At 55.5% G+C, this 25,143-nt stretch overlaps 1 protein-coding gene across 1 annotated transcript in view; it reads right to left on the reverse strand.

Moving 5' to 3' along the window:
- Positions 1-10,116: 10,116 nt before the first annotated feature.
- Positions 10,117-25,143, reverse strand: part of SLIT3 (slit guidance ligand 3) — a 519,220-nt gene continuing 504,193 nt past the window's right edge. Inside the window, exons 28-36 of the mRNA XM_090288559.1 lie at positions 23,752-23,891; positions 21,730-21,823; positions 21,146-21,283; positions 20,238-20,478; positions 19,245-19,375; positions 14,679-14,833; positions 13,335-13,620; positions 12,079-12,287; positions 10,117-11,109 (exon numbers count right to left, since the gene is read on the reverse strand). Coding sequence (XP_090144685.1) covers positions 10,874-11,109; positions 12,079-12,287; positions 13,335-13,620; positions 14,679-14,833; positions 19,245-19,375; positions 20,238-20,478; positions 21,146-21,283; positions 21,730-21,823; positions 23,752-23,891 — 1,630 coding nt within the window. The 3' untranslated portion in view covers positions 10,117-10,873. The remainder of the gene's footprint in view (positions 11,110-12,078; positions 12,288-13,334; positions 13,621-14,678; positions 14,834-19,244; positions 19,376-20,237; positions 20,479-21,145; positions 21,284-21,729; positions 21,824-23,751; positions 23,892-25,143) is intronic.

A 25,143-nucleotide genomic window follows, 5' to 3' on the forward strand; every position in this document is an offset into this window, starting at 1 on the left:
GCCTGGAGGAGACTTGCTGGGTAGGCAGGTAGGAGAGGTAGCCAAGACCAAGGTCCCGACGTCCAGACGAACAGCAAGACGTTGCGGCAGCTCACAGGAACCCGTGAAGACAGCAAGGGGCAGACACCTTCATAGCACAAGAGACAACTCGAATTTAGGTGCGTTCCTGGAGAAGGGGAGTGGCAGACTGATCGGAATGAGATTGTTTTTGCTCTGCAGCAGGATCGGGGGCTCAAAACAGGAATTCACTTCCTTTTAGGAAAGGCAACGTACATTTGCAGCGCTTCTGAGTAGGTAAGCCAAGAATCCTAAATTAACCCTGGTTGGTGTGGCTCAGTGGATTGAGCACTAGTCTGTGAACTGAAAGGTCACCAGTTCGAATCCCAGGCAGGGCACATGCCTGGGTTATAGGCCAGGCCCCAAGCTGGGGGTGTGAAAGGCAACCAACTGATGTATCTTTCATACATTGATATTTCTCTCCCTTTCTTTCTCCCTCCCTACCTCGCTCTCTAAAAATCAATAAGTACAATCTTTAAAAAAATTTTTTTTAAAGAATCCTAAATTAACCCCCCCGCCCCCCCATTTTGCTTCATTTCCTTTTATTTTGTTTTAAGCTGCTGAAATAGGTGGGGCCTCGCTCTTTAGAGACATTGTTAGAGGAAGAGCCCACGCCTGAGCTGCTGCGTCGGAGAGGCAGAGCTGCCCAGCTCCCAGGGGCCGGCTGGCCGGGCAGCGTCCCGCCAAGCTCGGGCCCACGGCTTCAGCGGCGGCTTTGTGATGGAAAGGCAGGGTGGGGGGGGCTTAGATCCGGCCCTTGCTGTCTTAGAGGTTTCCTTCCTCATCCCAAGCCCCCTCTTTTTCCCTTCCTTCTTTTAATGTCGTTTTTTTTTTTTTTTTTCCTAAATTGAGGTGGAATTTACACAATGTAAAATTAACCACTTTGAATTATACAACCCGGAGCCCTTCAGTACATTCCCACTGTTGGGCAGCCCTCAGCCCGCAGCCACTGCCCCCCACCCCGCCCGCCCGCTCCTCTGCCCTGCACATATGCGGTCAGTGGTATCGGACGGTGTGTGCCCGGCTTCCTTCCTCGTCCCTTTGTGCCTTTCAGTTGGCGTTCTTCTCCTGGGAGCGCTGGGGCCCACTGAGCAGTCCCCAGGCAGTTTCCAAACTCCATTTCCCGGGAATTAGGCCAGAGGAAGACAGGAAAGAAGGTCAGAGGCCTGGGCTGCGGGGAGGGAGAATTCAAGCAGTCTAGGGAAAAAGAAACCCAGCAGTTTAGGATCAGTGGAATTTGGTTTTGTGGAGGTAACACATGTCCAGACTTGTAGGAAACAAGTTTTTTTTGTTGTCGTTTTTTTTTTAAATTATTTATTTAATTTTAGAGGGAGGGGAAGAGAGGAGGGGAGAGAAACATTGATGTGCAGGAGATACATTGATCGGTTGCCTCTCACACGCCCCCCAACTGGGAACCCGTCCTCCAGCCCAGACCTGTGCCCTGACTTGGAATCGAACTGGTGACCCTTAGGTTAGCTGGCCGGAGCGCCACCCACTGAGCCACACCAGCCAGGGACTGTAGAAAACTTTTGTAAGCATTTATTTGAGCCTCAACTGACGACATGGATCCAGGAGCAAGGTCTCAAATGCTCTGGAGAATAAGTTTTGCAGTTTCTCTTACGCATTTAAGATGAAGGAGGGGCCTAAGGAAGGATCATGACGGGGGGAGAAGGCAAGTCGGGGACTGGGTTACGGCTGGGTCAGATTCTGTGCTTTCTTGCTGGTGGTTCTGTCTTAGAAGGAGGGTCTGAAAAGAGGCATTCTAAAGATGTGTTAACCTACAGAAACCACGGTCAGGGCTTACCTAAGTCAAAGATAAGCTTTTTACTGAAAAAGTTATAGGGCTGGGGTGAGGCCTGCGCAGTCAGGATGTTATGATCAGATCGCCCTGTGAAGTTGCCTTTCCGCCCACAGTTTGGAGGCTACCTCAGGCCACTAGCTTTTAGGTACCACGGCTGGGGCTTCCAGCCACGCCACGTGGGAGACAGGCTTGCTGTGGCTCTCGACTTGAAACAGATGCCCTGTGACCAGGAAGGAAAGTTGAGTTTTGAAAAACCAAAAAAAAAAAATTAAATAAAACAACTCCCAAAACAAACAAAAAACCCCCAAACAGCCCAATTGAGACCGGTACTGCCGAATTTATAATCAGGCAGAAAAGCAGGGGAAAGAGCCACAGGATCAAGTTGCCCCTCACATTCCAAGTGGCTACACACCTGCTCATGACAACCTGAGCCGCTGCTGAGAGACACAGCACAGGAAACTGTCCGGGGTGTGGGAGCGGTGGGCAGCCCATTGGAGGTGGTGGCTTCTCTCTAACTCTCTGCCGGGCTGGTTACAGAGATGGCGGGTGATGCATTGCTGGCTCTGGGCATTCTCTCTCATTTCTGTGGAGCTAAAGTCCTGTCTGCTTTTGTTCCCGGGGAGGAAGAAACGTGGGTAGGAATCGCCTAATGTATTCTGGGCAGGCTTCCTCTGGGTTTCTTCATGCAGGATAGACTTTTTGTCTGGATCTGCAAAGGTCTGTTACAGACTGAAAACCACAGTGCCCAGGGCCTCTCCTTCCTCTAATATGCCTTACACACAGGGAACTGTATGACCTTGGGTAAGTCATTTCCCTTTTAAAAGGATCAGCTTCCTCAACTATAAACAAAGACGTTAAGGGGTTGAATAATGTGTCCCCGGCCACATTCCGGTCCACCTAGAACCTGCCCTTCGCAGGTTACCCAGCCCTCCGCATCTCTTTCGTGTGGGTGTTCCTGAGCTGTATCCTTTCAAAGTAAACCGGTGAGCTAGTGAGTAAAATGTATTTGAGTTCTCTGAGCTGCTCTAGCAAGGGAATGGACCTGAAGGAGGGGCTTGTTAGAACCTCCAAGTTAGCTTGCTGGTCAGATGTACATACAGGTAACAACCTGGACTTCCAGCTGGTCTCTGAAATGGAGGGTCAGGGAGCAGTCTGGGACCTTGAACTTGTGGAATCTGATACTGTCTCCAGGTTGACAGTGTTAGAGTTTTGTTAAATTGTGAGACACCCAGGTAGAGTCTGAGAAACGCTTGGTTGTATGTGGGAACCCCTCCACCCCCCACCCCTGCCCTCGGAAATTGGGTGACTGCAGGACCTTATAACCGGGTAACTTTTCTGGGCTGCAAGGAGATTTTATCTGCCCATTTCCTCTTCTGCAGATGCTCAGAGAAATGACACATTTACCCAAGTGACAGAGCAAGTCAGCGGCAGCCCTAGGACATGTGGAGGGGCTGGGGGTTATATGCAGTGGTTGCACAGTGGGCAGAGAAGGGCATAGTTTCTGACTTACAGGCCCCGGGTCTGAATCCTCCAGTTGAGCGCGCCTCTCTGAAAAAGAGCCCTTCCACTCCTTCCGCCAGCGGTTGCACTGGCTCCGCTCCGACGCTTACTACCAGGTCTGGTCTCACGTTTCCCATTAATTTAATTAGCTCGTCAGCCTTCCTGAATCCCACGCGCCCCAGTGTGTGGGGAGGTGTCCAGCAAGAGGCATCCACCAAGGGCTTGTGCAAACCGTGTGCTGTCGTGGAAAGGACACGGGCCTTGTTCTGAGTCAGGCAGGACCCCAATGCCCCCTCCGCCGCTTCCTCGCCGCCGGATTCCGTTCTTTCTCGCTCGTTGGTTAAGGGTCTCACACGACGGGCTGTGTACAAGCGTGCGATCGCCTTCACATTTCAGCCCGTCCGCCTTCCCATTCTGTGAATTCACCTCACCTGGGCCGAGGCCACCTTCCACCTCCCCAAGTGCTGTTCTCACATCCTTTTCGCCGCCATCGGAAGGCGAGGGAAGGTGAAATCATTTTCAAAACAAGGTCACTGGGGAGGAGGTCACCCTGAGAATCCCCGGCAGCTAATCAGACTTTATTCTAGGACTCAGAGCGGGGTGTAGCTGCTCTTCTCCCCCCACTTGTTCCCCCTCTGCTCCACCCCCGGCCCGAACTTAGGCAAAGAGATATTGTTAAGCTGCATTTTAAAATTTAATTTTTAATACCAGATGAAAATAGCATCTCGAGCCCGATGAAGGAAGTCTGACAGGCTTTCATGAATGTTAATAGGAAACTTGGTGTTATTTTTCAGCTGCCAAACGTGGGCACCTGCCTTTCTCACTTACGTTTACTTGCTGTGCACAGAGTGGATTCTCAGCTTAGCTCATCCCATTAATATCATGTTATATAGTTTTTGAAGCGTGATTGGCATACGACATTAGATAAGTTTCAGCTGTACAATTAATGATTTGATATTTGGGCAGGGTGCGGCCCAAGTAGGTTTCCGGTCCTTTGCATGGAAAATAATAAATAATAAAGAAACAACATCACAGGAATAAACCCTGTGTGTCGCACACTCACAGCTGTACGCCGGCGTCTGCCCCACCCCCGTGTGTGTTGTGAGACAATCTCCACGCTCGGCCTCGTTAACATCCACCATCGCACAGAGTCACACGTTTTTCCTTGTGATGAGAACGTCTAAGGTTTACTCTTTCAGCAACTCCCAAATATGGAATGTGGTATTATTAATTTCAATTTCAAATATACAGTACAGTCCTATTGTCGCCGTTCTGTGCACTGTATTCCCGGGCATTTATTTTATAACTAGAAGTTTATACCTTTTGACCCCCTTCATCCATGTTGCCTGCCCCCTACCCCTGCCTCTGGCAACTGCCAGTCTGTTCTCTGTATCTACGTGTTTTTTTTCTTCTTCTTGATTTAACACATTGCATACGGGTGGCGAGAATTCTCGTCATTTCTAAAAGGCATTTAAATACCCCGGTACGCAACGTGTTAAGATTCCACATATAAGTCAGAGTCATATGGTACATGTCCATCGATGTTGTCAGAAAAGGCAAGGTTTTCTCTTTATGGTAGCTAAAACAGCCCCGCATGTTCGTGTGTGTGTGTGTGCATGTGGGTGTGTGCATGTGTGTGTGCGTGTGTGCTCATATGCCACGTTTTCTTCAGCCATGCATCCCTGATGGACACTTAAGTTGTTCCCGTGTCTCGGCCACTGTAAGTCAAGCCGCTGTGAGCACGGGGGCTGCAGATACCGGTTTGACACAGTGTTTTCATTTCCTCCCGATACATCCTCAGAAGTGAAATTGTTGGATCATATGGTATTTCTATTTTTAATTTTTTGAGGCACTTCCATACTGCTGCCCGCAGTGGCTGCACCAATTGGCATTCCCACCAACAGGGCACGAGGGTCCCCCTCTCTCCATGCTCTTGCCCACATTTGTTGTTCCCTTTTGACGACGGGCATGAGGCGCGATCTCACTGTGGTTTGGTTTGTGTTTCCCTGATGACTAGTGATGTTGAGTGTCTTTTCAGGTACCTGTTGGCCTTTAGAAAAATGTCTATTCAGAGCCTCTGCCCGTTTCTAAACCATATCGTTTGTGTCGTTGCTATTGAGCTGTAGTGAGTTATTTATATATTTTGGATATTAACCCCTGATCAGATATATCATTTACAAGTACTTTCTTCCATTCGGAAGGGTTCCTTTTTGCTCTGCTGATGGTTTCCTTTGCTGCACAGAAGGTCTCTCCTTTGATGTGGTCCCACTTGCTTTAGTTTTTGTTGTCAAATCCAAAAAAATCATCATCAAGACCCATATCCAGGGGCTTTTCCCTATGTCTTCCTCTAGGAGTTTTATGGTTTCAGGTCTTGCATCAGTTTTTAATCCATTTGGGCTCCGTTTTTGTGCACGCCGTAGGGTGCTGACCCAGCGTCTCCCGCGTGCGTGTGGCTGTCTGGTCTCCCAACCCATTTACTGACATGACTGTCTCTCCCCCAGGGTGTGTTCTTGGCCCCTTTGTCGTGAGTTAATCCACCGTATACACTTGGGCTTATCTCTGGGTTCTCTGTTCTGTGCCCTCAATCTATGTGTCTGGTTTCATGCTGTTACCATCATTTTGATCACTTGTAGCTTCGTCATTTCGTTTGAAATCAGGAAGTGTGATGCCGCCACCTTAGTTTTTCTTTCTCAACATTGCTTTGGCCGTTCACGGTCTTTTGTGGTAACCACAAATCTAATTTCTCTTTCTATGAGTTTTCTGTTTTTTTTTAGATTTCACATATAAGTGAGATCATACAGTATTTATCTTTCTCTGTCTTTATTTCACTTAGCATAATGCCGTCAAGGCTCATCCATGTTGTTGAAAATGATGGGATTTCCTCCTTTTCATGGCTGAATAATATTCATACACACACATACACACCCCACTTCTTTATCCATTTATATCTGTCGACGGGCACTTGGGTTGTTCGCACGTCTTGGCTATTGTAAATAATGCTGCTGCGGACATGGGGGTGAAGATCCCTTTTGACATCGTGTTTTCGTTTTCTTTGGATACCTTCCCAGAAGTGCAGCTACTGGATCACATTTTTAATATTCTGAGGAACCTCCATATTGTTTTTTTCGTGGTGGTCGTACCAGTTTACAGTCCCGCCAGGAGTGCGCAAGGGTTCCCTTCTCTCGCCATTGTCACCAGCATTTATTTTCCTCGAAGCCAGCCATTCTGACAGATGTGGGTAACACACTCACCGTGGTTTTGATTTGCTTATTCCCAATGATGCTTGTTGTTGAGCATCTTTTCATGCACCTGCTGCCCCATCGTGGGAGGGCAGATACAGAGTGAGGGCTGTGGCCAGGCTTCCTTCCGCTTCTGTTTCGCAGTGCTGCACCCCCCACCCTGCCCCCACCCCAGCTCCTCACAGAGGCCTCCCCTGCCATCTCTGTGTGAAGTACCCACCCAGCCATGTTGTCCTCTCCTCTCTGTTAAGTTAGCTGATGTTTTCTTTCTCTATTTGCTAATTGACACTCAGGTTAAACTCCAGGAGGACAAGGACTTTGTCCTGATCATCCTTGGGGTCTCAACACCTAGACCAGTACCTGGCACATAGCAGATGCTCAAGAAATGCTGTATATCCTGGCTGGTGTGGCTCAGTGGACTGAGTGCTGGCCTGTGAACCCAAGGGTCACCGGTTCGATTCCCAGTGGGGGCACATGCCTGGGTTGCAGGCCAGGTCTACGGCTGGGAGAGCATGTGAGAGGCAACTGATCAGCGCATCTCTCACACAGCGATGTTTCTCCCCCTCTCTTTCTCCCTTCCTTACCTTCTCTCTAAACATTAATTTTAAAAAATTAAAAAAACCCATACTTCAAAGAGGCAAATTTGTCTGATAAAGTCATCAGGTACATCCTGTTTTTTTTTTTAAGAAAGAAATGCTTGTGGAAGGAATGAATAGAGGAGGAAACTTCGTTAAGCACTGAAGTGCCAGGAGCAATCTTCCTCCTCTGAACTGGAGTGGCTTCCTCCCAGTGACCCTCGTGGCCAGTCTGTGGTCACACAACCGCACGCCCCACAGACCCGAAGCCATGTGCTGGGTCGTCTCTCCCACACCTCTGGGGAGCTCTGGAATCCACGTTTTCCCACTTCATCATCCAGAAAACCAATTTTTTTCACTAACTCCACACTAGACTTGCCCAAACTTCATAAACGCAGTTATTTTTTCCCCAGGGAGTGTGAAGGTCAGGAATAAAAAGAAAACACACCACGGAGCAGGGCTGAGCTTTAGGGTATTCACAAGAGCACCTGAGAGTTTTCCTGTGACTCATCCATTTATTTTAATGACACCAGAGTCTGACAGTCTGTTGGGAAAAAAGCACATTATAATTATTTACCCCGTACTGGGGAAGGGGCACTCTACATTGTTTTTAAAAACATCTTAATATTTTTCCTCTTAGAACCTATGTGGAGTTAGAGAAATAAGCTTTGCCAAATGCCCATCCTGTCCTTGCTGGTCCTGGCTAGCTGGTGTCTCATTAACTTCCCCTGGGTGCTTCTTGGGCACGGTCTTACCGCCAAGCAAGACAATGCCCAGCTTCCCAGTCCTCTGTGTGCCTCGGGGAGCTGGCTGTGGGGAGGGCAGGGGATGCTTTCCTGGCCGCCCAGCAGGCGTTGGAGGGTCTGTCTCATGCCTCACTCCGCTGGATGCCCACCGTGGAGGAGCAGGAAGAACTTTGTCCTGGGTAGATACCCGGGTCTATTCCTGCCTCTGGTGTTAACTTGCTGGATGACCTGGGTCTCTGGTCTCCGACGCTCTGTTTTCCCATCCACCAGGGACCCCCTGGGGTTCCTTCAGCTCTGATGTCTGGGACCCTGTGTGTTTTTGAGGGGCAGGTCTGTTTATATTAGGGACCTCTGCTCCCAGCAAAGAAACTGGTGGCCGCTCAGCCTTGGGTTCATCTGGTGATAGGTTTGTCTGTGGTGAAGGGCAAGGTTAGCTCATTCCCTGTCCTGACCACCTGTGGGTTCCCCGGGCCATCCTGGGTATTTGCTCCTCCTTCTCTGGCCCTGGGCGATCTCCCTTCCTTTCCTCGCTTCTCTCGCCCTTGTCCTCCTCACTGTCATCTGTCTGAAGTGTCAGACTTGAGTTCCTTCCAATGAGGCTGAACAGGCAAAGCCATCTTATTCAAGGACCTATTGGCACAGCAATAATAGCAACAACAGCAGTAACAGTAACCACAGAGTCTTACATGTAAGGACTTTAGTTTACACTTCACAAGAGCTTTTAAATACATCATCTTATCGATCACGTTTGGGCCCTTGCTCACGGGCGCTCCCTCCCCTTTCCTGGAATCCCCTGCTCAGTGGGGAACCGTCCAAGGCCCTCACGGGCATGCACGTGCGTCCCCAACACAAACGTTGACCACTGACGTGTGAAAATGACCCAGCCTAGCTCTTCCTGCCCCATGAGACTACCTGTTCCTATAATTTGGCTGCTCAAATAAGAGAATTTAAATCTCCATTTGTCAGAGAAACAGAAACCTCACTTGGGGTGGACTTTTCAATGGTCTTGGCTTGGGCACTTTGTGAAGTCAGGGCTTCCAAAATTGAGAGGGAGGCTCAAAATTCCCCCCAAACCACACGGAGAGAAAGAACCTGGTGCTTCTGGCTGGCCTGGCTGATTGCGGCTGGACAGAGGGTGCCTGGCAGAGAGAGGCCTTGCGGGGCAGAGGGAGGGCCAGGGACTCTGTGGCGGCCACGTGGGCATTGAGCTGTGTGGGGGGAGGCTCATGAGGAGGTGGCGCAGCTCCAGTTGCTTGCATGGCGTGGGCAGACCCCGGGACGCCCCTTCCAGGGCAGCACTTCTGCGCCCCCGCAGAGGCTGTGGGGACCCCCCTGGAAGTCAGCACTGTGTAGCCACAGCAAACCAAAGTGCACAGCTGGGAGCCTGCAGTCCACCAGTGGTCCTCTGAGACCAGTAGGCTTGTCTGCAGACCCGCAGAGCTGGAAGGTCCGCACCCTTCCCTGACTCTCTGCAGGGGAGGCCCCTGGGATCGGAGAGGAGGGTGCCTGGAGAGAGGTGATTGGTGTGACCTGCTGAGCCCAGTGGGTGGGAGGGGAAGGGGGTAAGGGGTGGAGGAGAGTCTGGCTGGATGGCTGCCTCTGCTCACGTTCCACACGTGACCCTCTGTCTAGGACCTTTCTGGATACAGCACAAGGGATGAACAAGGCAGAACGAGAGTAGGGAAATAGCAGAAGAAAACCTGTCTTTCCTTTTCTGGTCTGGCTCCCCTGAGGCACTAACTGCCCGAATCTCTCATGTTTTCTGGAGAAGGAGTCTGAACTCTGAGTCTGGGCTCCACGCCTGGCTCCCCCGCTTAGCAGACTGTGGCTTAAGGCAAGTTCCAGAGGCTGAGAGAGGCCCTTTCCTCATCTGTGACCTGGGGCTCCGCTGCTTTGCGCCTCCCAGGGGGCAGGAGTCACGTGGACAAGATAAGGCATGGTGCCCAAGTGCATTGGAAGGTGTCCACTGAGCAAGGGGTCTTTGTCATGATGGCGGCCTGGAGGAGCAGGTTAAGGCCTGTCTGTCCCATAGCAAGACCTTCTAAGAACTTTCCAGAATCGGACTCCTACCAGGGCTGTGGGTAGGCTTGGCTCTGGGCCCTGGCTCCCTGGCCTCCTGGGGTCACAGTCTAAGTTGAAAGCGAGGGGAGGGAGGAGCGTGGTTCTGAACTTTCAGGGAAAGCACCCCCCAACCCCACGCTGGGGCCTGCCGAGCCCATGTGACCCTCTCCCCTCGCCTCCCCCCCGGAGGACCCAGTCCTGGGAGGGGCAGGAAAAGCAGCTGTTTTAAATTTAGGTGAAGCCTGTGTCTGAGTTCAGACAGTTTTTTGGTGGAACCCAGGGCCAGGCGGGAAGGGGAGCAGGGCCTGAGGTCGTTTGGAGCCTGGGGCAGGCAGGGCAGAGATTTGGGGTCACAGAGAAGGCCAGGGCCCAGCAGCTTGTCCTGGGAGAACGGGGCATCCTGAACTTAAAAAGCTTTAGAGGAGAAATAAAATCTTCTCCTTCCTTCTTCCTCTTCCTGAGCTCATAGCAGGCCTCTGTTTCTGCTGACAGGACAGTGTTCCGTGAACATAAAGGCTTTCCTCCTCTTCCTCAAACAGGCTTTCACTTTTTTATTCTTATCCTTTTGTTTTAAAAGTTTTATTAGTCTTTTCTCTTAAAACTTTTAACAGCTGTTTATAAAAACACGACAAATACACAAAACAGTAAAAATAACTCACTATACGGTACACGTACTCAGACGGCATGATATATTTATATAATAAAAGATGAAAATAGTCCCTTTCCATAATAAAAATAAGTTCTATTTTTGTTTATTTTACAATATACTTAATATTCTCTTCTTCTGGTCCTCTCCAGCTTCCACTGCTTGACTCTGAACCTCGAGGGGGCCCCACGCGGCTGTCCCACGGCCACCAGCTGGAGTCCGAGCGGCGGGCGCAGGTGGGCGGAGGCCTAGGAGCAGGGGCGGCAGCCACACTCCAGGTGTCTCTCCACCTCCTCCACGAACGAGGAGCCGTCCGTGCACTGGAAGACGTATTTCCGCCGCTTGCTGCGGGTGGGCTGGCAGCACTGGGGCCCGCAGCCCCCGCGACACTCCATGACGGGCACCTTGGAGGCCGTGGCGCAGGACGCGTAGCCCTTCTGGCGGCGGACCACCTCTCGGACGACCTCCCCCAGGCACGGCTTTTCTGCAGCGGGCGGAGGCGGTAAGGTCAGCGCCCGGGCGGTGGGGGGCGGCGGGGGGCGCTGTTCTGAAACCCTGGTCTCTACGGGCAAACGCCCTTATTCATTCGCCCACGCACCCGTCTCCCCCCGTACTCATCTGCTCACCCCACGCTCCCACCCGTGTAGCCGCCACCCACGCACCCATACTCACCGCTGCCGCCGCACATCGACCCCCCCGCCCCGGCTACTCACCCGCCCGTTTATATTCTCCCCGTCCTGACCCTGCACGTGTCCACCCACCAGGCTGGGTTCCTTCCTTCAAGGAACTTAAAGACCACCTTGGCACTACACATGCTTAAAATCCGAATAAAAAGCCAGTGTTAACAACCAAGCTGAGGACCCGTCACCTAACAGTGGGGCTTCCCGGCAGAGCCGAGCCGGCCCCCCGCATTGTAAAGGGGGCTGCAGCCAAGCGGGCCGCCCAGGCCCCCACCGCCGTGGCGCGGTCCGGACGCTAATGCTACACGAGAGGGCGGCCCTGAAGGCGTCGCCGTGTCTGTACAGGAGCACCGAGCCACGGGCGTCCCTGGGATTGCGACCTGAGTGAGGAGCTGCGGCTAATGCGCCAAAGAACTTGGCGGAAGCTTTTCCGAAAGTCCCAGAAATAACGGGGGTGAAGGGGAGCGTCCTCAATCTGCCTGAATCCTCTGGCTCCTGACCCAGCTCTTCTTGTCCCCTGTCCTGTCCTCACTGCGTTGGGAGGCCCTCTGAGGAGGCTGGAAGGAAGAAGCTGAGTGGTTCGGAGGAAGCGCGGAGCGGGGAGGAGAGAAGGGAGCAGAAGAAAGGAGAAGGCAGGGTAGCAGGTGCACAGAGGGAAGAATATGGAGGTCAGCGGGGAGGGAAGGACGTGAGAGAATGGGGGAGGGGAATGGGCCTAGTGGAGGGGGGAGGGGGAGGGGTCCCGCAGCCTCCAAGGGGTGCAGCAGGCCCACCTTGTTCGCAGTGCTCCCCACCGAAGCCGGGCTGGCACAAGCAGGAGGGCTCCCCTTGATCCGAGACGTGGCACTGCCCGTGGTGACATTTGAAGGCTGAGCAGGCGCTGGCAGTGTCATTTTTGCGGTCACACAAGGGTCCTCCGTAGCCCTCGGCACACTTGCACACATAAGAGGTCTCGGTGGGCACGCACTGCCCATGGCTGCAGCTGTGGGCAGAGGACAGGGTGAGAAGGGGACCAGGCTCGGGCTGGGGGACCCTCACCTGTGGACCAGCTCCATCCCATGCTTTGCCCTCTGCCGGCCCAGCGGCCGAGCATCAGTCTTTCCTTAAACACTCTGAGGAGTGTCCATGGAGCTGGGGGGTCACAAATGTTACCCAGGGTCCCCTGCCAGCTGCGACCATGCGGCTGGCCCAGAGTGCCTGTCTCTGGGGGAGTCTGAGCACCCTCTAACACTGATTGCTCTGCAGCCATAATGGACGATAACAACACTCATCACCGTGGCCACCGCTGGTGCGCAGCACCCCACAGACAGCCGTTCCCATCCTGCCTGGTCCCCTCTGCTGCCCTCCCCGGTCACACGGAGGGAGGGGCTGGCTCCAAGCCTCTGTGCTCCTCCCCAGGCAGCATCGCCTCCCCCTGGACCGTGGGAGCTGGGGCTCACGGCAGACGTGCGAGTGGGGCCACACTCCCCCAGAGCTGCTAGGAGGCGCAAGCCCTGGAGAGCTGCCCCGGCTCTGGCTGGAAGTATCACTTCCCGACTTGTTCAGCCAAGCACAGCACCAGTCTCGGCGCTGGCGTTATTTTTGGCGGATTTGGATTTTTCCACACTGTGATTCTGGGTCCCTCATGTTTACCACTACGCCAGGCACGTAGTAGGCCCTCACTAAGGACCTGTCAGATGGCTACAAACGACTACGCCGCGACACGTGCCTCAGCCTCAGCTGTGCCTGGAGCCTCGCCCAGGTGCCGGCTGAGGGGCACCCGGGTCTGGGCTGAAAGTCCCGCTCCTCCCACCTGCCCAGGGCAGTGCATGCCTGGGGCTGCGTCTGCCCACAGGGGCACGTTTTTCTGATCTGCAGGGAGGCAGGGAGGGGCGGCAGCGGCACTGCTGCCCCGGAGGGGGCCTGCTCAGCAGTCACGCTGGGACAGGCGCTGTCCACAGCTCGACACAGTCCCTCCAGCTGCCATCAGGGCCCACTTCTCCCGCGGGGCAGGGGTGAAGGCTCTGCTGGGGGTGGAGAGGGCACTGACCTGTGGCCCAGGCAGGGGTCCAGGGCCTCCTGGTCGCACAGCGGGCCGGCCCAGCCGGGGTGGCACTCGCAGACCACGCTGTCCTTCTCCACGGCGCGGCACAGGCCGTGCCGGCACACCGTGCAGGACTTGCAGCCGGGCGAGACCCCCAGGGCCTGCGGCGGGAGCGCCTTGAAGTCCTGCAGCTCGTTGTTGATGCGCACCTCGTGGATGCAGCCGTGGAAGCCGCCCAGCGGCCGGTCGGCGCCCTGGCGCAAGGCGGAGAGGCCCGTGGAGGTCGGGATGCCTGTGGGCGGGATGCCGGCACGGGGGCCTGAAGACCCTCCCCTGCCTGCCTGCCCCGCAGCCCAGACCTCCCCTGCGAGCGGGACAGTGAGCTCCTCACAGGCTCCTTGGCTAGGTGGCCTCTGCCGTGGGAATGGAGGGAACGGGCCTAAACCCAGGACATTGTCCTCCGAGGACGTGCCTCCTTTGTCCTGCCTGTGACTCTTTAAACAACTGGAATTTGTAGCCATTAAATATAGAAAATATCCCGTAAAAATCCGTATTTCAGATTCTCTAGAGAAGAAGACAAGCTGGCCACCCACGGCCACCTAGCTAGATGTGGAACGACCGCCTGGGGAGTCCCCGTTTCCTGCTGTCCCGACCAGGCCTTCGCCGCGGGTGTCACAGGCCCACAGGAAGACAGAGTGGGCGAGCCAGGGTGGGCAGAGGAGAAGGGGCTGGGGCGCTGCCCTCATCTGCAGGGCTTGGGGGGACACACTGTGCCCTCTGGGACTGCTCTGGGCGGGGGGCTCCAGAGTGGGGCTCTGGTGGGGGAGGGGCAGAGTGTGGGCCCTCTCTCTGGGGAACAAGCAATTCTGGGGGCTTTTTTTCTTCTTCTTTTTGCCCATCATCCTCTAAGAACTATCAGCCCAGGGCTGCGTTTCAGGCCCAGGCTCCACCAGACTGGTGGCTACTTCTCTTCCTGGCCATCAGAGGACCTGAACCTCCAGCAGATTCTTCCGAATGCTGAGCCACTCAGCGTCAGATAGGAGGAAGACGCAGAGCCCAGGGGGTGTGACCTGCAGTCCAGGGAACCAAGGACCTGGAGCCTGCCTCCATCTTCAGCACCCAATACATTGTCGTTCTTAGAAGGAGCCCCGCCCTCTCTCCTTTCATCTCCTCCCCATGCCCTTTAGGGATGAGCTTGCATGTCACCTCCTCCAGGAAGCCTCCGCCGACTGACTCTGACAGTGGGTCCCTTGATGAAAACAGGGGAACCCCAGCCAGAGGTCCTGAGTGCAGGTGCCTGAGCACAGAGGGCAAGTGAGAGGTGGAAGTGGCAGGGGAGGGGAGCTTTACCTCCAAGGTAGAGGGGGCTGTTGATACCCACTGCCGGCTGCTTCTGGAGCTTTCCCAGGCTCTTGGGGGCTCCTTTGTCCACCACCAGGTTCAGGGTCTGGTTCAGCATCACCAGCTCCACGCTGTGGAACTGCCCGTCATTCACTGTCTCCACGCTGGACGGGAGAGGAGGAGGAACCAGAGGGTTGCTGAGTGCCTCCCACGCTGAGCGCTGGCTCCAAACGACTAGCACCTGCATTTCCTTTTACAGTTTAGTTGCAAAAAACTTCAAACTTACATAAGTTGCAAACGTCTGAACAGAACAGAGACCACCTGTTACGGTGGTAGATTCTCCTACCAGCCCTGTTGGCTTCATCATTTATTCTTTCGCTCTATCACTATCTCCACACAGGTGCACGTGTGTACACATGTACCCACCTACAACATGTGCACCGTAGCCCTCGGTCCCTGGATGCTCCCTGTGTGTTTCCTAAGGACAGGGACATTCTCTACATAAGCACACTTCTCAATCTTGGTAACCTTAACATTCTTGACATACGTGTATTGAATCAACCTGTACTGTAGTTTGTCATTGGACCCAATACTGTCTTTTATAACGACTTTTCCTTCCAGTACAAGATCTAGCAGAGCCAGGTATTGCGTGTGGTGAAAAATGTCAGCAGTTTGTCTCCGTCCCACCTGTTTCTCTTGCTGCCCCCACAGCGTGCGACTGTGTTTGGGGAAGTGAGGCCAGTCTGTTGTCTGCGTCACACGCCCCAGGAAACAGAAATCCAGGGAAGGGAAGCAACTGACCTCCGGCTGGCCCGCAGCTGCCAAGTGACAGAGTGGGGATTTCAACCTGGCTTTGACGCCCCCCCTGCGCTGCACTCCCCACCCCTGTTGCCTCCGCCAGAGCCAGCGGTCGCTCACCTGGGCTTGCTTCTGTTCTTTGAACCTCATGATAATTCTGTGACGTGGGATCAGATTCTCCCGTTTCACAGATAAAGAGACTGAGAGGTTAGGTGACTTGTCTGAGGTCACCCAGCTGGGAGGGTCCAGAGGCAGAATTCATAGGCTTCTGAATTTCCACTACTTTACCCTGGCAGGGGCTGGGGGACAGGGGAGCTTGGGGATCCAGGACCCCTTTTCCTGAAGAAAATGGCTCTCTGGGGAGCAGGCCGAGTACTGTCTCATCTGTTACACTGTGGGTAGTAAATATGGAGGCTCCCTCCCCCTGGGGTCTCCCTGGTGACGTGGCTCTGAGTAGAGGAGCCTGGTGGGCACTGTGACCCAGGCAGGCAGGGACACTGTCCGTGACTGACTCCGAGCCAGACACTGGGGCCAGCGAAGAGGCAAAGGAGATGCCTGGGAGAAGACAGGCCAAGGTGGGTGTGGAGGGGAAAGCCTGTACTCTGGGTGGGGTCACGGCCAGTCGCAGAGAGAGGACCCTCTGGCCTCGGTTTCCTCCCCTGGAAAAAGGAGAGAATAACCTAAAGAATTATTGGGATGGTCAAATCAAAGGAGGCTCATGGAAGTGCTTTGTAGACTAAGTACTGGGAAAATGTGAACAATTATTATTAGTCTTACGTAGAACATGAATATCAGCAAGAGCCTACCATTGTCTGCCACCCTAGTGACCCTGCTCTAGCGCGGATTTCTGGGAGAAAGTGCTGGCAGAGCGGACATGCAGGAGCCCAGGACCTTCCCAAACGCATCGAGAATCTTCGCCCCTCCCAGGTCCCCACGCACCCACCCCACACGGAGTAGCTGCTACGAGCCACGCTGTCTGAGGGGCTCAGAGTCAGTGGCAAACAGGACACGTGGGACCATCACTCACAAAGCTCGCATTTTCTTAGCTTCTCTAAATCAAATGCGCCACTTACCAGTGTGGGGCTGGTCAGGAACTAGGGCAGTGGGGGTGTGGCGTGGTGGCTCCGCGCCCCGACCCTGGGTTTGGAGGAGCTGGGTGTGGTGGGAGCTTAGGGGACCCTGGAGAGAAACCCCCCCCCCCCCCCGACTCTCCACCCTCCTGCCTGGGGCTCTGCTTTTCCGTCAGCTCCCACGAGCTCATAACCACCTTTGCGGAGGGCACTCCTGGGGGCTCACTTTAAAGGGAGGGGACCGAAGTCACCTGCCCAAGGTAGCCTGCTAGGACGTGGTGGAGCTGGGGTTCAAAGTCGGGATCACCCCTCCTGACTCCCATGACCGGACCCACACCTCCCACGGCCTTGTCTGCGCACCAAAGGCGCGGGGGTTAAGAGGCTGCCGCCCTCCTGGCGCGTTGTCACCGGGGTTGCTAAGAAATCACGCCTGAGGCCAGTGGCTTCCAAATGGTGTGTCCCTGGAGGCTCTGACTTCTCAGCCCCATCTTGCCCACCAGGGCAGCTCCTGTCTACTTTTTTTTTAACACCTTGGCCTTTGCAGTAAAATATCAATGGGCAACATGGCTCTGCCTCTACAAAGGCAGAGAGGAAGCTGGGGGGGAAACCAGCAAAATCACCCTCCTGTTAACTCTAAGAGAGAGGATCCTACTGTGGCTCCAGGTCCCGACATCCGTCCCCTGGAGAGGATTCAGGGACTTCATGGGGCCGGAAAGAGTGGGAGGCGCCAGAGCGAGCTGGGGGGCTGCTCTGGGACGCACAAGAGGACAGCATTGGCCGGAGTGGCCCGTCAGTTCTCTGCTTTTCATAATGATGCTGGGCAGGTGTGGGGCTCTTCCCAGGGGCCAGACGCGCGACCCCTTGCTAAGCACTTGACCCACTTTCTCTCATTTAACTCTTAACAAGCCCTACGTGGGAGAGACAATGTTTTCTCCATTTTAGAGACAGGGGACTCTAGGTGACCTATCTAGCCTTATGGTGGATGTGGCAGAGGCAGGACCCAAATCCAAGCCCCTGAGTCACAGGACCCTATGCCACGCCCCTGGGGGACAAAGAGCCATTTGGGGGACTGGGCATGCTCAGCTGGATGCTGAGTCGTGACCACAAGGTGGCGACAGAGCGTCACAGGAACAAAGTTCGGGGATTTCGGTCAACTGCCCTGCAGCATCCCCCACTCTGGGACCAGGGTGTCCCCCCTTCCCCATCTCTCTGTCTCTCTCTGGGCCACAGCCTCTGCGCCTCAGCATGGGGGAGAGCGGGTTTAGGGGGAGCCCGACCTGGGTCTGGGTTTGGATCGGAGCTCTGCCCACTTCCTGACTTGTGTGCCTTCCGGGGGCCAAGGCCTCATCCGGGCCTCAGGTTTCCCGCTCCTGCAGCAGGGGTGATGGAGTGTGCCGGGCTTGTGGGGTGGACCACATTAGACGAGGACCTTGGCAAAGGATGGGGCTGTGCTATTGCGTCACTAGGACTCCGGGAGCATGCGTGGTGGCCCTTACATGGTGTTTAAAATGGCCAGCATTTCAACTCGGGTATCTCACATAGAAACCCCAAATTTCTGGCTTCCTTGAGATTGTGCATTCCCACATGGCAGCCTCCGCGGGACCTGAGGCCAGCTGTCCCTTTGGACGAGGCCGGTGCCCTGAGGGCCACCACCATCCCCAAGTCTGCCACCTTCCTCGGCCCCTTGGCCTTGCGGGTAGGAAATAATGAATAATGAATATTGAATAATGCCTAAAGCCCCTCCGACAAGCCTAGGGACCGGCTTAGTGCAGTGTGTCCCCATTCCGGGGCAGGGAGGGGCTTGGGTGGGCTTGTCTGTGTATTTGCCTGGGACCCCTCACCTCCGCTGGGGCAGGTGAACATAGACGCCCGCCTGAAGGAGGCTGTGCGAGCTTAACACACTGAACTAGCGTGTCTGATTCCACAGACGTGACTAAGACGAAGCTAAATTTAAAAAGTGAGCAGGTTTAAAGCGGACGTCCAGCAGTGTGTTAGGCCATAGTACAGCCGACGTATTGGGGTACCGAGACTGTAAATCAGGGTGACTGTCGGGAAGACTGACGTCCAGGGACCCCTGTCCTCCCGAGCAGCTTGACAGTCACTTTAGGCCAGTCCTGCCCCCACAGAGCTCGGAAAAGTCTTCCCTGGAGTTGCATGCTAATCTGCCCGTTTTCTTTCTTAAACTAATAAAAGATTAGGATGACATTTTGCAAAGGGCATCTCATTAAGCAGACTCATCCCCATTGGAGCACGGGGCTCCCGTGGTAGCCAGCTGGCCATTTATCTTATGGTAATGAGGTGTCATCTCCTGCCCCTTCCTCCAGCACCCCTTTCTGCCTCCACCGCCCCTCCAGGAGGAAGAGTGTGCATGTGGGGGGGCAGTAAGAAGAGGCATCAGCCCTGGCTGCTGTGGCTCAGTGGATGGAGCGCTGGCCTGCGAACCAAAGGGTGGCTGGTTCAAGTCCCAGTCAGGGCACAGGCCTGGGTTGGGGGCCAGGTCCCAGCTGGGGGCACACAAGAGGCAACCACACAGTGATGTTCCTCTCACTGTCTCTCCCTTCCCCTTTAAAAATAAATAAAATCTTAAAAAATAATAATAAAGGAGGCATCGGGAGTCCACCTCCCCGCCTCAGGCAGCACCTCGGGGGCTGGAAGCAGGCGGGAGGCGCGGAGGCCGCTGTGCGGCATGGAGGCCCGTGGGCCTTACCTGTACACCGTGGTTGGCGGAGCGCTCAGGCTGTCGTAGATGAGCCGCACGTGGCCCTGGTACAGCTCCAGTGCCAGGGGGTCGTTGTCTCCCTTGTAGAGAAGGATGCCGTTGTCCTTGTCAGTGGCCACCTGGGGAGAGGGACGCAGGTAAGGGCTCCCCTCCCCCACCTCACAGAGGCCTCACCGATGGCAGCTCCTGAAGGACCCTAACAGCCCCCACGTGGGAGAGGGACAATCAGGCCCAGACTCCTCCTCCATCCAGGCAGTCCATTCCCGGAAGGCAGGCCTGGCCTTCTAGTCCAGCAAATGCGCCCGAGCAATTCAGTTCAACAGACATTTGCTCAGCATCCGTCCTGGGATGTTCATACCTGCCTGCCCGCCTGTCAGGGGCCCCGAGGCTGCTCTAGCCCTTCCACTGATGCGCGCTGAGATCACACCCACGTCCCTGCCCCTCTCGGGCCTCAGCCTCAGTATTAAGTGTAATAATAATTATAAACTAAGCACTAAGTGTTACCATTTAATTCAGTTGATTCTGAGCCAGGCTAAGCATGGTGCTAAGAGTCATCTGGGGAGCTTTTGAAAACAGCAGCATGTGCGTTTCACCCCAGACTGATTACACACGAGTCTCCGGGGAGGGGCGCAGACAAGGATCACTTGAGACGCTCTCCGGTGCTTCTAACGCGTTGCCGAGGCTGAGAGCCACTGGCTTCGGAAGCGGCTGCCAAGAGGGAGCTCGTGTGGCGCCCGCTGCGGGGCTGGGCTCTCGGACTAGTCTGGACATGGGGGCTGCCCTTAGCCGCGAGAGCTGGCCCGGAGTTGTCTGTGGAGCCTGGACCGAGCCGGCCCAGATCCCCCGAAGCTGAGTGTGGTCCTCCTAGACGAGGGCGCAGGGGAGGGCACAGGGTTGCCAGAGCCAGGCCCGGGGTGCCCCAGCTCTCCTCAGAGCAGTCAGAGCCGGGGTCTTCCGGGGCTGGGGGGGGGTGGGGCTCACCTGCAGGGAGATGTTGGCCTGCGGCCGGACCTTGGCGGAAGCCAGTTCCACGTAGGAGTCCTTGCCCACGAAGTTGACGGTGATGAGCTTCTCGCACCGCGGGCCGGCGAAGCCCGGGGGGCAGCGGCAGGTGGGCTCCTGCTGCACCACGATGCACTGGGCCCCGTTCTGGCACTCGTACTGGTCGCAGGGGCTGGTCTGCAGCAGGACCATGGGCGGGGGGTGCTCGCAGAAGAGGCCGCTGGAAGGGGGAGAGGAGAGAGTTATTCCGGCCAAAGGGCTGCCAGCAGAGAGGGCGAGAGCGAGTGAGATGGGAAGGGGCCCGGTTCCTGCCCCGCCATTAATGGAGGCGGGAACTGTCCCCCAGTCTGACCCCTCTGCAGTGTGGTCCCCGCCTCCCCTTCCGTCACCCACGCCCTTCCCATCCGGCAGTGTGGGAGCTGGGACTGGAGCCCAGGCCTCCCCGGACACCGGCCAGTGCCCCCATCTCCCCTTTCTCCTCTGGCGCCCCTGACTCCAGTGACCAGCCCCAAGCCCTGCTGCTGACCTCCAGGTTTCCGCCACGGGGCGCCAGGCCGGCTTTGCTCTGCAGCCTGGAAAGCAGAAGCCTGCCGGCGCGGCCGTGTGGCTCCCTGACCCTGCCAGCTGGGCTTCCAGGCGGCGACACCTTCTGTCAGAGGGAACCACCCCCAAGCCTGACAAAACTCCAGTCCCCCTTCCACACGGAGTTGCCCTGGGAAGCTGGGCTCCCCATGGATGGCATATGCTCTGGGGCTCGGAAGGGCTGAGGAAAGTGGGGCGCAGAGAGAGGGGCCACGGAGCCCCGGGCTGGGCTGTCTGGGTCTGGGACCAGTGTGCCGGCCATCGGGCCCAGGCTGGCTCCTTCCCATGGTGCCACCCCGCCCTACCTGAAGCCCTGGGGGCAGGTGCACGTGTAGCCGTTGACCGCGTCCACGCACGGGGCCCCGTGGCGGCACCTGTGGGCCGCACAGTCATCCACGTCCACCTCGCAGAGCTTCCCGCCATAGCCTGGGGGGCACTCGCACCTGGAACGCAGCAGAGCTAGGCTGTCCCACCGCCGCCAGCCCTGGCCCCTGCAAGCCCGCCCACGTGTGCCCGCTTCGCGTGGGGCGTCTGGCTCTCGGAAGCCCGGCTGAGGAGCCCAGGCTGGAATCACAGATTTGGGCTCGAAGGACCTACCGCTTCCTGCACAGAAGGAACATGCGTTTAGTCCTCGCTTTGTGCTGAGTGCTTTCACTGAGCGCCCCTGGGAGGGCTACCCGCACCCTGCAAGGGGTTCCCCCGTTACAGGGAGGAAGCCTGCGCTCCGAGAGAGCTGACGTGACCTTCCCACAGTGGGGTCGCTCTATGCTACTAGTTGTGGGAGGAAGATATGGGGAGGGACAGGGAGGAGCCCGGAACCTCTGCTTTACACCCAGGCTGCCAGCAAGATCCTCAGAACCCCGTGCCAGGGTGTGAGGTCAGGCCTTACCGGAATCCTTTGTCCAGCGAGATGCACTTGGCCTCGTGCTGACAGAGGTTCAGGCCGGGCACACAGTGGTCGAGCACCTCGTCACAGAGCTCACCTGTGGGGGCGGGCAGAGAGCCCAGGCATCAGGTGGTCACAGGCGTGAGTGGCCAGAATGCGGCCTCCTGGAGCATCCCTGCTCCTGCACTTCTGCCATGGCCTCCCTATCAGCGACGATGGGGAGACTCCGGGGTCTCTCCTGGGCACTGTCCCCGCCCCATCCCCCGGCTGTTTCACGCGATCACTCAGAGGCTGCTGAAACCACCGAGGTCTGGCCCTGACCTTGGGCTGTGCTTACTTATTTGTGTTTCATTCCACACTGTCACTGAGCCTCTGTGGTGTGGGAGGCACCATGCCAGGGGCTGGGGACACACAGCGACCAGTCCTGTCCCCGCCGCCATGGCCTGGGTCTACAAATAAGCAGGCAGTGACGGCATAGAGGTGTGAGCCGAACGAACGGCCGGAGAACTTGGGGGAGCCTGGAGGTGCAGACGTGGCTGAGCAGCACCATCTGCCTGCCACAGAGAAGTCAGCCCCTTGGATTTTCTCAGAGAAGCAACTACAAGAGGCATCTGAAGTTCTGGTCTCTGGATACATTTCCTTTGATGGTCACAGTGCCGTGAAAAGCCTACGGGGTGGGTCATAAATACCCAGGGACGGCCCTTGCATATAAGCCTTGAAAAGCTCAGGCCACCTGAGAATGTGTTGTGGGAATGTGGGGGTGAGGTGGGGCGGCAGGGGTGAGGTCTGTGGGAGACGCCCCTCTGAGCTTTGGGTTTCCTCAAATTCCACCTGTCAGGCCACGGGATGGGTATCAGAGAGGAGAAGCAGCTGTGGGCGTTTTCTCAGGGATGGGAGTGGGGGCGGGGGCTGCTGCCTGGGCTGTGCCTCCCAAGGGGACATGGCAGAGGACGGTCGGTCCTGAGGGTGGCTGGGGAGTGAGTGACAGACACGGCCCTGGGGTAGGGGTTGGGGTCTCTTCTCTGTTGTGGTGGGGCCATGCTGACTCCTACTCTGTCCCCACTTTGCTGCCAAGTTCAGGGCCACAGAGGGTACTGGGTGTTGGTAACACTGTTTTGGGAAAGGGTTGGAGGGAAGCTGTGAGACCAAGTCAGTTCGGGAACTGCTGGGTTAAACACCGTTAAATGGCTTTCTTTGAAGCAGGAATTGTCAGAACCTCTAACACGCTAATCTAGACCATGAGCTCTGAGCGAGAGGAGGGCTGTTATTAAATGCAATGCTTCCCAACTTTTTTTCTTTTGCACGTAGAGCCTTTTTCTCGAAGAATTCATGGGATTTATAGAATTCCAGTGTGCAATAGGCCACTTTAGGTGGACCCTGGGACAAAGCAGGCTCTGTGTGCACAACTTGGTCACAGTTTGCTTCACAACGAATGGTACATTGAACTATCCACGCTAGGGGCTGTTCATACAGGAAATAAAGCTGTTGTGTTGGGGGTGGGGTGGGGAGAGCGATGATCCCGAGGAGCAGAACCTCCCCTGGGAGCCTGCGGTCATTCTCCATGGGGCCAGGTTCCTGTTCTGTGATCCCGTGACCCCCCCCGCCCCCCCCCCCCCAGTCTTCCAGGTGTCCTGCTCTCATTCTGCTGGATGCATCTCGCTCTCCACTCGACAATGAAGCTTCTGTGAGAAGGAACTCTGTCCTGCTCATTTTCGTGTCCCCAGCTCCGAGCAAAGGCGGATCAGACCGGCACAAGGCATAAACGCAACGCAAGTGCCTCTCTGCCGGCCTCCAACGCCACAGGGCTCCAGGTTCCCAAAGGAGGGGACAGCCTCCAACTCAGTGAGCCGACAGCTGGAAGGGCACCTGTTCCAAAGGAGCTCATGGCTTGTCGGGATGGAAGGGAAGCCCTTCACAGGGTTCAGGGACCTCGAGTCTTTGTCTAAGACTGTGCTCTTCAGTGCATGATGCCCCCGCCCCACCGCCCAGACACACCGGTCCCCACTCAGGGGTCCGGGGCCTTACCTGTGTAGTTCGGCGGGCACACGCACACGTAGTTGTTGATCCCGTCCACACAGGTGGCATTGTTCTCGCAGTCATTGTCCTCACAGTCGTCTGGGTTGATCTCACACCTCTGTCCCTCAAAGCCCAGGGGGCAGGAGCAGCTTTGGGGGTGTGAGGAGAGGAGGGGGGCCAGGGGGTGGGGTGCCAGATAAAAAGGTTGGGGGTGCATAATTAGTCAGGTTTCTTTCTGGGTGCAGGTCCAAGGCAGAACTTCGGGCACATGAGCTCTTGGGGTCCTGAGCAGGAAGACCCGTAGGGAGCTTAAGAGGTCATTTCATGGAGCCCCTGTCTCGGGGAGACATTTGACCTCCCCTGGCCCTGGATGGCTGCCTCGCCCCTGGGGCAATTCCCCCCAGCACTGTCTCCTTCCCCATTACTGCAGCTGGGAGTGGCTTCCTGGATAGAATTGGAATTCTCCAGCTGTCCTCCAGACCTCTCTTCCTGGGCTCATCTGTCGATACTCTCTTTTGTAGACAAAGGAACAATACAGCAGAGAAGCCCCTTTGAGTGACTCTGTGTTGGAGAGCAGGCTTTGTCTTCAGCAGGAGCAGGGCACAGTGGCCAAGAGCAGGCTCTGCACACATTCATTCATCCAGAACGAATGCCATGCCTACCACTTCTCCTAGCTATCTGACCTTGGGAAATTTCCTTAAATTCCACGTCTCGGTTTCCTCATCTGTTGCCTTGGGTAATGCTATTTACCCCCAGGATGGTTGTGGGGATAAAATGAGATTATAATAAGTAAAATGCTTAGAGGAATGCAGGGCACATAGGAAGTGCTCAGAACGCGTTTGCTGGCTTTAGTCCTAGAAAGGAAACACCCCGCCTTCCTGACCTTTCCTCAGGTGTGTCATTTTTCCATCATGAATTCCTACTGCTTCTGAGCCCTCTCCAGCTTCTGGTGAATAAAGGGATAGGTTGGGAGGATCCCTCTCTTGCCAACATTGAGGCTTTCTGGTGAGTTTGTCTTAAAACAGCACAGATCACAAAAAACATGCCCCAAATGAAAGAAGAGGAGAAATCCCCAGAAAAAGAACAAAATGAAATAGAGGCAAGCAATCTGCCTGATACAGAGTTCAAAACAGTGGTTGTAAGGAGGCTCAAGGAACTCGGGACAGAACAGATGAACTCAGTGAGAATGTAAACAAAGAAATAGTAAACATAAAAAAGGACAGGAAAACCACACACACAAAAAGAACCAGTCAGAAATGAAGACTACAACATATAAAATAAAGAATACGCTAGAAGGAAAGCCCTGGCTGCTGTGGCTCAGTGGATTGAGCATTGGCCTGCGAGCCAAGTGTCGCTGGTTCGATTCCCAGTCAGGGCACATGACTAGGTTGCACATCAGGT

This window comes from Furipterus horrens, unplaced genomic scaffold (genome assembly GCF_987537825.1).
Source record: "Furipterus horrens unplaced genomic scaffold, mFurHor1.1.pri manual_scaffold_10, whole genome shotgun sequence".
In the NCBI taxonomy this organism is placed as follows: domain Eukaryota; kingdom Metazoa; phylum Chordata; class Mammalia; order Chiroptera; family Furipteridae; genus Furipterus; species Furipterus horrens.